The 14,632-nt window shown below is 50.8% G+C and overlaps 1 protein-coding gene across 1 annotated transcript in view; it reads right to left on the minus strand.

The window, feature by feature from the left end:
• Positions 1-2,523: 2,523 nt before the first annotated feature.
• Positions 2,524-14,632, minus strand: part of LOC113408163 (plexin-A2-like) — a 43,430-nt gene continuing 31,321 nt past the window's right edge. Inside the window, exons 2-3 of the mRNA XM_026660982.2 lie at positions 5,473-6,748; positions 2,524-2,724 (exon numbers count right to left, since the gene is read on the minus strand). Coding sequence (XP_026516767.1) covers positions 2,524-2,724; positions 5,473-6,660 — 1,389 coding nt within the window. The 5' untranslated portion in view covers positions 6,661-6,748. The remainder of the gene's footprint in view (positions 2,725-5,472; positions 6,749-14,632) is intronic.

Below are 14,632 nucleotides of genomic sequence, written 5' to 3' on the forward strand. Positions count from 1 at the left end.
CTAAAAGTTAGTGACATTCATCCTGCCAGGAATCAGGAGCACCTTCATGAGAGCTACATGTGCCATACTGACAGACAGTGTGAATTTTGGGCATTGGATAGTTGGAAGGAGCGGCTTATGAACAATCTACTGACTAAGAATCATTGTGAATCAATTCAAGATTATCCCCCACTGCCCAAACGTCATTCATGAACAGAAGCGTCTGGGTCCACTGAATAAATTATTTGTGCCGATTTACTACTTGCTGAGTTCTACCTCACAGCAACCCTGAGTCAGTTCCTCTCTTGGTTCAGGCCAAACCACTTCTTCAGAGCCAAACTGATTCGGGCAGCACCTTCCCACAGACATGCCATGTGTCACATAGGAATACAATGAAAAAACCATCGTCTCTCAGACTGGATTCCAACAGACAGCACAAGTAACTGCTGGACTAATCCTGGGAGCCCTTTGTATTCTTAGAGTGAGTCACGCACTCCTCAGTGGCCACAGTCATACAGTGGGCTGACTTAGCAATACCTATTGGACAAAGCAGGTGAGGCAATATCTTTTATTGGACCATCTTCTGTTGGTGAAAGAGACGAGCTTTTGAGTTCCACAGAACTGTTCTTCAGGTCTGAGAAAGATCCTCAGAGTGTCAGAGCTAAATATAAGGTGGAACAGATAGTTCAGCATAAGGAGTTCACATGTTCTAAGAGACCATTCAAGGTGAAGGAGGCAGTTAACACCTCTGCAGTGGTAGGACAAAAGAGGGTTAGTGGGTTATAGATTGTTGTAATGAGCAATAATCCACTATCTTTATTGAGTCCTTGATTTTTAGTATCTAACAACGTTATGAATTTAAGCTCCCTCAGGCTTGTCTTTTGAAGGTGTTGTGCAGATTTCCTTTGAGGATGAGGACAGAGAGGTCACATATGGAGCAATTGGTTTGTGAAAAGTGTTCGCCCTTGAGCGAGATGGTGTTTTTGTCTTTTAGACATTTCCTGTGTGAGTTCATTCAAGAACGTAGTGATTGTCTCATTCCACCCATTTAGTTATTATTGGGGTATTTAGTGCGCTGGATGAGGTTCACCACATGTTGTGATAGGCATGTGTAGAACCCATGGAACTTGAAAAATGTGTTGTGGGGGGTACTGATCGTCGTAGGAATGGAGATTTATCTGCAGGTTTTGCATCTGTTAGAGCAGGGACTGGTGCAGCTTTGAATTGGTGGGTTCTGGTCTGTGGGGAGTTTGCTTCTGATGATGAAGTTGGCAAGGTTGAGGAGTGGTTTGAAAGCCAGAAGAAAGGGTTTGGGAAAGATTTCTTTCAGGATGTGGTCAACAAAGAGTATGAATTGTAACTGCTTAATGATACCCTATATGGGTTCCAGTGTGGGGTGGTAAGTGCAGGGCCGGTGCTACCATTAAGGCAAGCTAGGCGGTTGCCTAGGGTGCCAAGATTTGGGGGCGCCAAAAAGCGGTGCCTCCAAATTTTTTTTTACAGCGTTCCTGGGCTGGGCTGCCGGCGGCGCACTGACACGTGCGGCTCAGACTCCCTCTCCAGTGCAGCGGCCTCTCCATGCAATTATTGTCATTGCCGGCGGGGGCGGTGTGCTCGGGGAGGGGGCGTAGCAGAGGTGAGCTGGGGTGGGGAGCCCTGCGGCAGCTCCTCCCCCCCGCCCTGAGGCACCCCCCCACCCCCACGGCAGCTCCCCACCCCAGCTCATCTCTGCTACGCCCCCTCCCCGAGCGCGCAGTCGCCGCTCCACTTCTCCCGCCTCCCAGGCTTGCGGCGCCAATCAGCTGTTTGGCGCTGCAAGCCTGGGAGGGGAGGAGAATTAGAGTGGGGGCGGCGTGCTCGGGGTGGAGGCAGAGCAGAGGTGAGCTGGGGTGGGGAGCTGCCGCACGGCTCCCCGGGGGGGCGGAGGGGGAGTTGGGTGGCCCGTTCCAACATAAATTGGTCCAATTACCTCACTTGCCTTGTCTCTTTAATATCCTGGCACCAACAATATACCGGTGGCAGGTATAGAGTATGCAACAGCCAGTGCACTGCTGAGGCCAATATTACCCATGGTTGAATGGAATGGATAATAGGAAGCAGAGCAAGGTGCCTGACAAGATCTCAGCTGCATTCCACTTTGTATTGGCTTAGAGAGATTTTTGAGTCCCAAACCTTGGTGCAATGAGAAGATGTTGCCTTGTCTGACTAATTTACGTCTCTTCAAGGACCCGAAAGGACATTTTCCACATGCCTTAATCTTTGACTTGCCACTAAGCTCTATATCATTCCAATGCCTGGTGTCTCTGGGTTCTGAGCGAGACTACATTAAATGATGCCCCATCACCAGTACAGATGCAGGAGAGTTTGCCTCACATACCACTTGCTTCAAATACCTCCCTAACTCAAAGCCTCGGGCTTAATCTCATACTACCTCATAACTGGCAGCTGAGAAAGAGATCTCAGGAGCAGTACAAAGGTGGCAACATCCTGGCAGATCAGTGTTCCTGGGGAAAGGGAGGAGGCACTGATCCAGGCTCTCTGGAGTCACAGGAGCAGCCTTACCTTCTTCAGCTTGCCACTCTTGGTCCCCACGAACACCACACTGTAGCCGTTGTAGACGTACGAAGCGACCGAGGTCATCCGGTCACGGCTGGCGGTGAAGAGGGTCACCCCCTCCACTGGTGTGGAGCCTCCCAGTGGCTGGTTAATGTCCAGCCCGCAAAAGTTGTCGTCTATCGGGACTGGCTGGAAAAGACAAGGCATTGGGCAAGGGTGAGCTCGAGGTGAAGGTGAAGTGCTCATCCAAGCACTGCAGAACTGAACGCACAGTTGTAACCATAGGGTGAGCGCACCGAACTTCCCCACACAGTAGCTGGGTGTTCACAACAACCCCCTGCTCATGTACAGCTGGTTGATCTCCCTAGGAGCTAGGGTCACCGCCACTCTCCCCAGCATGACCTAATGAACATCTCTCCTTATTTTTGTAATCTAGGCCAAGCAGCTGTGTGGCTGGCATGGGTACAGGCCACGGTGGGTGCACCACACGCTAGCTGCCAGGAAAGCCTTCATGGAGAGGACTGATGAGAATCCCCACAATGTCACTAACAGAAAACCATAGAGGAAAATGGTTTCATTAGCTCTCTTGATTCTCTCCCCTCTCAGATCCAAACCCTCTCCCCTATATTCTGTCCTGGTGCATTCATGTCCTAAGCTGACACTGTGTCTCTCTCCTCCACTGACTTTACCTCCCTCTAAATAGTCTTGGTCGGATTTCTGGAGGTCCTGATCGCCTGCAGCTCCCAGTTAAGAAACGGGAGCTGCCAGGTGCTTAGCATCTCTGAAAAAAAATCAGACCAGCTGCCTTTTCAAGGGCCTACATCAGGGGAGGAAGATTGACTAGAGGCTTGCACTGAAGATCATTCAAAGCTTCTTCTGCATTAACCAGAGAGGTCACAGCACAGCAGCACAAGCCATTTCTTCCTCCCCATCTCAAACCCCAAGAAGAACTGAGCGGGCAGTTTCCACAGCATGGCTGACCTAGGGAGCCAAGGACGAGGACAGAAAACTGACCCAGCCTCACTCACACGGCCATCCAGGGAACCTGTCCCTAATCCACCTCGCTGGCCCCAGGATGTGCTCCAGCAGCCTTGCTCACACTGCACTGGATTGTCAAATCCATTCATAAAAGGAAGCTGCAGTTCTCTCCTCCCCCCATCCCACTTCCCGAAATGACCCAGTGTCACGCAGACAGGTCAGCAGAGAGTCACATGGCTGGGGCCAGCGATTGCCTTCCACTGGCAATGAGCCTGCAGTGGGCGGCTGGGCTCAGAAACACCAGCCACAGGAAGTGCAGGTGTCTGCTCTCTACCTCTGCCCTCTGAGCATAGAAAGGAAGCTGCCATTTCCTCTCCGCTACTCATTTCTTTAGGGAAGCAGCCACCTCCCTCCTGTGCAAACAGCCTGACTTCATGACAGATTTAACACTCCGGATCTCCTCGTTACATTCCCCGAGTGAATATGATGCTGGTGCAAGGTGCCGGCCAGACTGGCTGTTCTTAAGAGGGACAGTGTATTTATCACCTCCCCGCCCCTGCATGGAATGGACCCTGGCAATGCAGAGTTTCCATACTCCTGGCCAACCCCGTCCCATCCTTTGAATGCCCCAATCTGATCTAAAGGGCTGTTTAGTACCTATGTTCTCCTTTCGATACAGCATGGTCTAGCACAGTGTTTTCAACCTTTTTTTCATTTGAGGACCCCTACAAAATTTTGAACGGAGATTTCTCCTTTGGAAAATCTTAGACATAATCTGTGGACGTCCAGGGGCCCGCGGACCAGAGGTTGAAAACCACTGTTCTACGGTAATGACAACGTTTCGTGGACCCCTTAGACATAGTTTTCAGGTCCCCAGGTTGAAAACAACAGGTCTAGCAGATAGAGAACTGGACTGGGAGTCAAGAGCCCTAGCCTTTATTCCCAGCTCTGCCACTGACTTGCGGTGTCCCCTCACTCTGCCTCAGTTTCCCCTCTGTAAAATGGGGATAAGGATGCTTATAAAACACTCTGAGACCAATGAAATGAAAGACTCCATATTATAGCTAAGTATTGCTAATTGATCACTTTGCTGAGCCTGCCCAATATGGAATTAATGCTAATTAGTGCCATTTGTGATGTGGACATCTACCAACTAGGACTGGGATTGCAATTCACCAACTCATCTCCCAGAGGAGCCACTGAATAGCTACCAAATGCCTTTGAGTCACTATTGGCTGCATTAATTTCAGCAGGCTAGATCTGAAAAGCTCACTGTCTCGTGGCCATCCTCTGCACTATCCACTCACCGGTCGCCCCAAAAATCCCTCTCTGTCCTCATTTAGCTCACATTTTTTCTTGGTACCAAAGAATTGGAAGCCAAACTGAATATGTTATGGTGAAAGGAGTTTCCAGGGATTGAGATGGCTCAAAAGGAATCCGTATGGTATGTAAATCAAGATCTGAACTAGCGAAGTAACAACACAGAGTGTGCAACTTCCATTTGCATTCACCTGGTTAGTTTTGTTTGCACTATACTCTCCTGCTGCAGGCTGGGAGAGAGAGGCTTTGGGTTAGTATGATTTTGGAATCAGAATGGGCAGCTGGAAATAGCAGAATGCTTCTAACAAGCTGCGACTTTTTAATCTGTCTACCTAGCTACTTCTGTGGCCCTTCGCACCCTAATCATCTCACAACATTAAGGATTTAATTCTCACAATCTGAAGTAAGGAGGATTATTATCCCTGTTTGGTATTTGGGGAAACCGAGGAACAGAAAGATCAAGTAACTTCCCTAAGCTTACTCAGGGTGTCTGTGGCAGGGCCAGGAATTGAATCCAGGTTTCCCAAATTCCAGTCCAATGTCTCCACCCCAAGACCATTCTTCCCTACCAAAATGGTGTTAGGAGTGAGATCGGATTTCTCCAGAGCAATAGTGGCAATGTACTACAACCATCCTTACTGCTTTGGTGCACTGGACATCCTTCCCCAGCAGCCAGTTGAGCTCCAAGTTGCCTTCCCCCTGGTAACAGGATTGCAGGCGCTCCTTGATCTGGCTGTTGATGGTGCGGATGGGGAAAACGCAAAGAGCCGAGTCATCAGGAGGCTGGTGATACTGCTTCTGCCCCTTGGAGAAGATGGCAAAAAGAATGTCATCCTGGGCTGTGATATTGAGGGCATTGGCCAGCACGTCCCCTGGCTTGGAGAGATAAGCCGCTTGCAGGAGGCGGTACTCCACATCCCCCTTGATGCAACCAAAGGGCAGCGAGACGTAGGAGTGAAACTTGGGGTCATTCTTACAGAGGCGGACGATGCGGGACGTGTAGAAAAGGTCGTTGGCCGAGTTGATGGAGACTCCCTCGGGGGTCTCCGGTTGCACCGTCAGGAAGTAGACGAAATTGCTGCTGGCGAACCCGTAGATATAGAAGATGTCGAAGTGTGAGACCAGGGCCAGCGTGTCTGAGGGGATCTTGATGAGCGATGAGACAAAGTCGCTGTGGAGCTCGTAATCCAACATGGCTGATGACTCCGGGTCCCGCGGCAGCTTGCGGCTAGAGAGGGTGGGGAAGTAATCCTGCTTGCCGTCCACCGCAGTGCCGATGAAGAGCTTGCCGTCCTCACCGTCGGAGCGCACGATCACCCCATACATGGTGCCTGTCTTGTTGACGCTAGAGAGGTAATGCTCCTTCTTGTGGGACGGCTCCACCAGGATAAAGAGGTCGTCCAGCCGCAGCAGCTTGCAGACGCCCTGGTAGAGGCTCCCGCAGGCCAGCAGCCGGTTCTCTGAGTAGTCAATGATCAACAGCTTGTTAACGTTGTTGGTGAGGGTGAGGATCTCACTGCAAGGCTGGACAATGAGGGGCGGGTAGCAGGACTTGTTGTCCTCCTCCGGGCCTGTCTTGTGAGCCACCAGGATGGTCAAGTTACCCGAGAGCTTGTAAACCCGGTTGATGGCTCCAATGTAGACTGCCCCGGTGCCCTGATGGACGGTCAGGTGGTTGAAAGTCCAGTCGCGGTTCTCTGAGTGGAAGGTGTTGAACAGGGCAGTACTGGCTGCGTTCCGGGAAAGTGAGACCAAAAAGAGAAAAACCACAGCTGCTGACCAGCCATCGGAGTCCAGCATCCGAGGCCAGTTCTTCCTCTGATCCATCCTGGGGCAGGGGAGAAGAGAAAGGGGAGGGTGAACTTCCAAGCTCCCTGTATGTGTCCCTTGCCCTGGCGAGGTTCTTCACATGGTTCTGGAGAGGGGGAAAAAATACACACAAAGCAAAGGATTAAATCCAGAGAGTGCCCTGTAGATACAATTCAAGAGAGACGTTTTAGTTATAACAGTCCTTGAAATGAAGCAAGGACATCTCTAAGCCCAGCCAGCATTAAGCAGGGTTCCTAACTTATTGGAAAACCGGTCAGGCTCCATGTTTTGCCACTCGATTTTGCCGCTGTGCATTAATTTGTTACGTGGTTTAACTGTTTATAATGTGCTCGGTGCCTGCGTTCACGGAGTGCAGGAGGAGATAATCAACCTCAGCCCTGGGACAAAGATTCCACAGTTCATGCACCCAACCATCAATCTAAATCTTGGCTGAAGGCACTTTTCCTACCGGGTGTATGACTGTAGGTGAGGGGTAAGTAAGAAGTGTTTTTTGCCTATAAATCCTGTATAATTGTAATTAATGATGAAGGTTAAAGTTTCATGCAGACAAGTACAACTTGCATTTATACAACAAAGCTTTCCATGCTTATAACGGTGCCTCCTCTCTGCCTCTCACCACTGCAGAGGTCTATGTACACTGCTGCCTTTGAGCCAGAAGGATCCCAAAGCAGCCTTTCCAAGGATTACTTCACCCACCACTGAAACGCAGCCACCTGCTTCTGGGCTGGAGGGGCATGGTAGCTGGGTGAACAAATATTGACATAGGAGATTTGCACAAACTCCCTACACTTGTGAAATTAATCCTGGGATCTTTAAAGCCTGTTCAGAGTAGACAGGACTTTGGGGTGCAAGGTCTTGTCCAAAACATCCACTAGATAGTAAACTGCATGTGTACTCTGCAGGGCCGGCTCTGGCTTTTTTGCCACCCCAGGCGAAAAAGCCTCCGGCCGCCCCCCCCCACCCCCCCGCGGGGGGGGCGGAGCTCCGGGAGGAGGGCAGCGAGCCCCGGCAGGGGCTCCGCTCTCCCCCCGGCGGCCGGGGGGAGGGGGGCCAGGGCGCGGGGGGGAGGGCGGCGAGCCCTGCTGTGGCTCCGCTCTCCCCGGGGGCCGGAGCGCTGCGCCGCCGCCCCCCTCCAGGTGCCGCCCCAAGCACCAGCTTGGGTGCCTGGTGCCTGGAGCCGGCCCTGGTACTCTGGGTGGAGGTCATAAATACAAAATCCCATGGAACGACAAAGGTCTTCTTTCATCTATATGGACCTGTAGCTGAAGGCCTGCCTCCAATCAAAGAGCTCTGGCCAAAATCTGTTTGGGTGAGACATGAAAGAAAGCAAGGGACCTTACATGGAAGATGTCTATTTGGAGAAAGCAGTTTATAGTCCCTAAAATTTCCCTTCCCGTTATCAATACCATTAAAAGTGTTGCAGTCATCAGCTCAGTGCAAAAAATTCCCATGGCCTCAGGGAAAAGAGCTGGCTGGAAAGAGTATTCACATGGGAGTGGGATCAAGGGAAGAGGCAGGTGACAGGAGAGCCCTTCATTTCCAGGGCACTTTCTGGGAAGCAGCAACAAAACGTGGAGGCTTCCACGCTTGATTTTCTGTTTCTTTATAAAATGCAGGTGGCAAGAGATGATGCAAGAATCCTTCCCATTCCCAGTGCAGTTACTCTACCTTGTGGTTCATGGGCAAAATCCAGGCGACAAGCCAGAGGAGCCAGATCACAGCAATATCCCATGTATTTGGATGGCCACCTGCAGCTATCCAAGAACCTGGTCCTGCAGAGCTACTAGCCGTGCATGTAGAACATCAGACTTTGAGTTGCTGAGGTTACTTGAAAGTCCACAAAAGCACCCACGCTCCAAGATCAGCCCTGCCCTAAAGCATGTACTTGAGAAACTCCAGTCTGAACAGGACCTGTGATCAACGGGACCTGTGAAATGAACTCAGTGAGGCAGAGGAAGCAGAGTCTGGGAAGGAGGTGACACTTTGCAAGGTGGTATCTGTCCACCTACCCTGAAGCTGCCTCATCACTGCAGTATTCAGGCAGAGGCATTGGTGTTTCGCCCTGCCCCCCTGGCTGAGGGGTAAACTGTAGGAGGAGGAGTGGGAGGAAGGGAGAGAGACTCCAGAGGGATGGGGAAGGATGAACTCAGGACTCCATCCTGGGGCAACTAGATGGGGAAGTTCTAAAGCAGAAAGGAGCTACAGAGAGGACACCATGATCTCCATCCTCCCTCCAAAACCAGCCAACCAAAGCTGTTAGGAAGTGAGAGGTCCCCAAACCACCTGTATCTGAGCAAGGAAAGAGCAGGGAGAACCCTTCCTTGCATCAGTGGGATTGGTCACCGTGTGCACAGAGGAAGGAGCACATGCCTCTTTGCCAAAGCTAGCTACCGCTGCTGGGATAGGCAGGGGCCATGAGCACAGAACCTGGGCTGGCACAAGCAAATGTCCACTTGCTGCTAAAAGGGGCATGACAATTTAGGATCTCGGCCAGTCTCCTCCCCCATCACTCCTGCTTTCTAGAGATGGCATGAGCTGCCTCTTCTCATCCTTCTGAATTTGGCCCACTCCCCTTCCTTCCACCCTGAGAGATTCACTCAAAATGGGAAACTGAAAAAAAAAATCTGCCTTTCTCCAGCCCACTTGTGCACCTCTTGTTTAAGTTTCACAACTCATTGTGTAGAAAACTTTTGCAATCCCCATTTTACCAGCAGGGAACCTAAAGCACAGAAAAGTCAAGGGACTTGACCAAGGCCACACAGTCAGACTGTGGCAGAGCCAGGAACAGAACCTAGCAATCCTGGCTCCCAGCCCCTCTCTGTACCTAGATGATCATACTAGATGAGAGCCTGGAATTCTCCCAGCAGCAAAGTGCTTAGAGGCACTGAGTTTTCTCCTCCTTCTCCCCTTGCACTCCCCTAGGGCTGAGACTCAACCTGATTGAGGTCAGTCTCAGCTCTTTAGTGTCAGCAGGGCAGTGCCTGATTCGCTCTGACAGAGAGGAGCTGAGAGGAACCATGCAACTCCCCCCACACTGACTTTCCTCCCTTTGTCTCCTTTTGATCTGAATGCTGGTCATCAGCTGCTCAGCACCTGCCTGAAAAAGCACTGGTTGGGAGAGAGTGTTCAGGACTTCCACTTATCCTCTGCTTTCAAAAGCTCTCCTTGGCCGTGGACAAGGGAAAGAGGTTTCTACTCTGCAGCTACTGCTGTCATAGGAGTAGCTGTGAGAAGGGAGCAGTGGTAGGGTTGCTGCTGCTGGAACAGGGTGTGTTTGGCTGAGTGGTAACATTGCTGAGTGAATCAACAGTAGCATGCCACATGGCATGCCCTAGTGACACTCTAGCCTCACCAGATTCAGGATGTGGACTGGATTCAGATGAGCCCCCCTGGAAATTCAGATGCTTCTCTGAAGTTTATCTTAATTTTCCAAACCACTTGAGTCTGCTAAGCAGGGCAGTTCATGCAAGGCTTGCAGGATTCTTGGTCATGCCCAAAGTACTATGGCAACAGCCTGTCTTGGCACCTCAGCACTTCTGGCTCGTTAGTTTTAATTAATTGTATTATGATAGAGCCTAGAAACCCTAGTCAAGGCTCTATACCCCACCGGTGAAGGTACTGGACAGACGTAAGAAAGGGTACGTTTGCACTGCAACCGGAAGTGCACTTACAGCTTGTGTAGACGTACCCGAGTTAGCATGGGTATCAACTGCAGCGAAGCCCAGCCTGTCCAAAACTCCACCGAGACCCTAGGACCGGTTCTTCGACAGCTAGCCTGTGCCAAAGTCCACGGTGCTGTAGCTTCACTGCTACTGATGCTGGAGCTAGCCAGAGCAAGCTAACGTGGTGATGTCCACATGTGCAGCAGACAGAGCCACCGACAACTCTGCCCAGAGAGTTTACAGTTTGAGTATCCGACAGGAAGCAACAGACAAATGGGGGTGCGGATTGGGAGACTGATGCAGCAATAGAGTGAGTACAGCTGTACAGAAAAGCAGAAGCCCTCCAACCAGTACTAGACAGGAGTGATCCCAGCAGAGGTAGGTTCTAAGGAGGGACTGAGAAGGGGATAAGATGTCAGATGCTAACCGCTAGGGCATTACAGCACGAAGGGGCAACTCGAGAGCCCTCGCTCCTTCCCTTTGTGCAGTGGTACGGCTGCAGTGAGATGATGGGGGTAACATTGCCCAAAATAACTAGAAGTCCCATTTTCAAGCGTCAAGGGGTATGTCTGCCTTTTGAGCTGGGCGGGGCGGGTTGATTCCCAGCTCCCGGAGACATACTCATGCTAGCTCTGATCAAGCTAGTGTGCTAAACACAGAGCGTAGCTGTGGTGGCAAGAGAAGAGGCTAGCTGCCCCAAATGTGTGCCTCGGGCCTAGGATGGGTACATCTATGGGGCAGCTAGCCCCTCCCACTGATCATCCTGCCAGGGCTACATTCTATTTTTAGCACTTCAGCTTGATCAAAGCTAGTGCAAGTATGTCTCCTTGAACTGGGAATCACTCCCCCCCCCACCGCCCAGCTCCTAGTGTAGACATGCCCAAAGGCGCTTGGGAACCTCAGGGTATGTCTACCTGCAAAAACAAAAAAAACCCCACCCCCCTGTGGCAGCTAGTCTCAGAGCCAGGGTCAAAGGAGCCGGGCTTGCAGGGCTGTTGCTACAGGGGTAAAAATAGTAGTGTAGACATTGCTCCAGCTCTGAAACCCAGTAAGGGGGGAAGGGTGTCCTCAGACGCTGGGCTCACGCCCGACCAGGAACATCTACACTGCTATTTTTAGCACTATAGCGCGAGCCTGAGTCAGTTGACTCCCGGTCAGACTCGCTGCTGCAGGGGGTTTGTTTTTGCAGCGTAGACGTACCCTGAGTGTCACAGACAGTGAGTGAGGAGGGCTCCGAAGTGCCCATCTGTCACTCCAGCAGAAGGAACGGAAGCTGGCTGTACAGACCACGTGCGCTTGCCTCCCAAAAAGGGAGAGATGCTGCAGCCTAATCTCCCCTCGCCCTCATTTAGGCTGTTGAAGGGCAGCCCTAACTCCTCATCCGTCTCCCACTCCTTCAGCAGCAGCTGACTTCTGAGGAGAACAAATGCAACCTTGAGCTGCAGAGATCATTCCACACCTCATCAACACTCCCTCCCTCCAGACACTTGACAACAAGACCATTTCAAAGCTGATGGGGTCTAGTTTGGGCCTGGGGGACAACAGTGGGGTGGGGCTGGAGCCATTCTGACATCCCTTCCCCCACTTCCCTAACACATACACTCAGTCAGCTGTCAAGCGGAATTAGGAACCGTAAGGCTGGGATTTCCTTAGGAAACAGGCGGCTTGCCTTGGGAAAGCGCTGTCTGCGTGATGCATGCTTACATCGGAGAGCGTTTCATCCACCCTTCCGGGACCGCACAGAGAAGCAGAGGGATTTTTTTTTAAAAAAGCCTTTCTACTCCCCGCTCCCCCCCCCGCATGCTTACATGAGCCCAAGGGTGGGACACAGACCCTTAAAAATGAGACCAGATGAGTCCTTATACTTCTATAGCGCCTTTTGTGCCTAAGGGTCTCAAAAGTTCTACACACATGCCACACCTCCTAGCTCTATTATTCATGCTGAGGTAGCTGATAGAGGCTCCACTGCAAGTCCCTCCTGCAAAGAGCTTGTAATCGAAAAAGGAAGCATCATTTCTATTTTACAGATGGTGATGTGAGGCACAAAGAGGGAGCTTTTCAAAAGCACCAACTCCCACTGACTTAGACTTGCATCTGCCTTTTGCAAATCTTCCCCAGAGAGATTACGTGGCTTGTCCACGGTCACACAGGGAGTCTGGGGCAGTCAGGAATTGAAGCCAGATCTCCTGATTCCTAGAATCATAGAATATCAGGTTTGGAAGGGACCTCAGGAGGCCATCTAGTCCAACCCCCTGCTCAAAGCAGGACCAATCCCCAGACAGATTTTTACCCCAGTTCCCTAAATGGCCCACCCAAGGATTGAACTCACAACCCTGGGTTTAGCAGGCCAATGCTCAAACCACTGAGCTATCCCTCCCCCCAAATTTTTTAAACTGGAAGGGACCCTGAAAGGTCATCAAGTCCAGCCCTCTTCCTTCACTAGCAGGACCAAGTAGTGATTTTGCCCCAGATCCCTAGGAGGCCGCCTCAAGGATTGAACTCACAACCCTGAGTTTAGCAGGCCAATACTCAAACTACTGAGCTATCCCTCCCCCATGCCTTAGTCACAAGGCTACCCTTCTACCTGGGAACAGAAGAAAACAGGACTGACATATAGGATGGGAGAAGGAGGGAAATTCTGGCCAATGATACCAGGGGAAAAAAAGTCTCCTTTCATGAAAAGAAACATATGTTCTTTAAATAATCATACAGAATATAGTTTTTAAGCTCTTCTCCAAAAGGCAAATACTTCTCCGATGATGGTGGGACAAAGGCATAGATTAGCTACTGGATTTTTCATCAGCGTCACCTAGCCATGCTCAGAGCAAGTCTAGCTGGCATGGTGCTTAGAACTCTGGCTGCTGAGGCTTACAGCAGCTGTCCTGCTGGTGGTGGCATTGGTAGAGCTGAACAACTGGAAATTTTAACCCCAAAAATTCTAGTGCAGACAAGGCTGTGCAGCAAACTGCATGGAAATCAACGTAGCTTCCATGGAAGGATGAAGAGTCAAGTCAGCTGTGCTGGGATCCGATTGCACCTGTTGTGCCAGGGAGTCTAAGTATTTCAAACCTGATGTTTTAAGCCCCCTCTCGGGCTAAAAGGCACCAGCAGAACGGGCCAAATGCACAATGCAGGATTTAGTGCTTTAAGACAATCATAATCTTCCACAAAAGCCTCAGTGTCATCACCCCATATTTCTGATGCAAATTGTTTCACAAGAGCAACAGATAGGAACACCATGTTTGTGGTGGCTGGAGGTAATTTGGGGTGTAAAAGAAGAGGTGTCAGAGCTGTAACCCTTCAGGTATTGTCCAGATCCACCAGGGAATAAACAACCGATCCAGATGGCAGGGGAGGAAGGTCTATTGGGTAGGGCACTGCACTGCGCTGGGACTCAGGAGACCTGTGTTCACATCCCAGCTCTGCCAAAGACTCCCTGGGTGACCCTGGGCAAATCACTTATTCTGTGTCTCGGTTCCCAATCGGCAAACCAGAGGTGATGCTTCCCCACTGCACAGGATTGTTATGAGGATAACATCTGGTAATAATTATGAGGTGCTCTCAGATTCTATGGGAATGAGGGCCACATAAGGACCTAGAAGGCAGATTTCAAGAGGAAGATCTAACTGTATTAGCAAATAATCCACCAGGAGATATCTTGGGAGGGAATCACATCTATACTTGACCGCTGGGAGAACCAGCTCCCCATTATTCCTTTACACATTGCCTTGGTGTCTTGGTGCTGGTCCCTTTCCCAAAACAAACAGCCTGTGGGATCCAGCAAAATGACTCTTTGAAACGAGCACTGTAATTCAGTTGCAAGTGTCAGTGCATATAACCCAGGTACTAACTGGCAATGAAGTGATGCTGGAAGTGAAGTGCCAACCAGTGCTAATGGTTAAGGACTGTGACACAGCAGTGTTGGATGGGTCTGCCTCGGCAAGCAAGGTCTACATTGCAAAGTGGGTTTCACCCTCTTTTTGAACATCCCTGTTAATTTACCAGGCTAAGATTCTGGCTGTACCATCCATTGTCTAAACACCTCCCATCCAGCAGAGCAGGCTTGAGCCATTTGGAGCAGCCCAGGACTTACTGTGGGATAGAGCAGAGAGCGCTCACAGGGAAGAAAAAGCAGAAACAGGGGTGCACTGAGATCCAGCACACAGGCACATCACCAAGGTAGCAAGAGGGAGCCCTAGGGCACTAGCAGCAAAGCCTAAAATGCACTTTGCAATGGTTGGGAATAACTCTTCTAAGGGCTCCAGCACAGAATGTTTTGCATTTCACCAAGGCCTTTATTCGGCCTT

The sequence above is a fragment of the Terrapene carolina genome, unplaced genomic scaffold (assembly GCF_002925995.2).
Source record: "Terrapene carolina triunguis isolate 2854851 unplaced genomic scaffold, T_m_triunguis-2.0 Scaffold926, whole genome shotgun sequence".
Classification (NCBI taxonomy): Eukaryota; Metazoa; Chordata; order Testudines; family Emydidae; genus Terrapene; species Terrapene triunguis.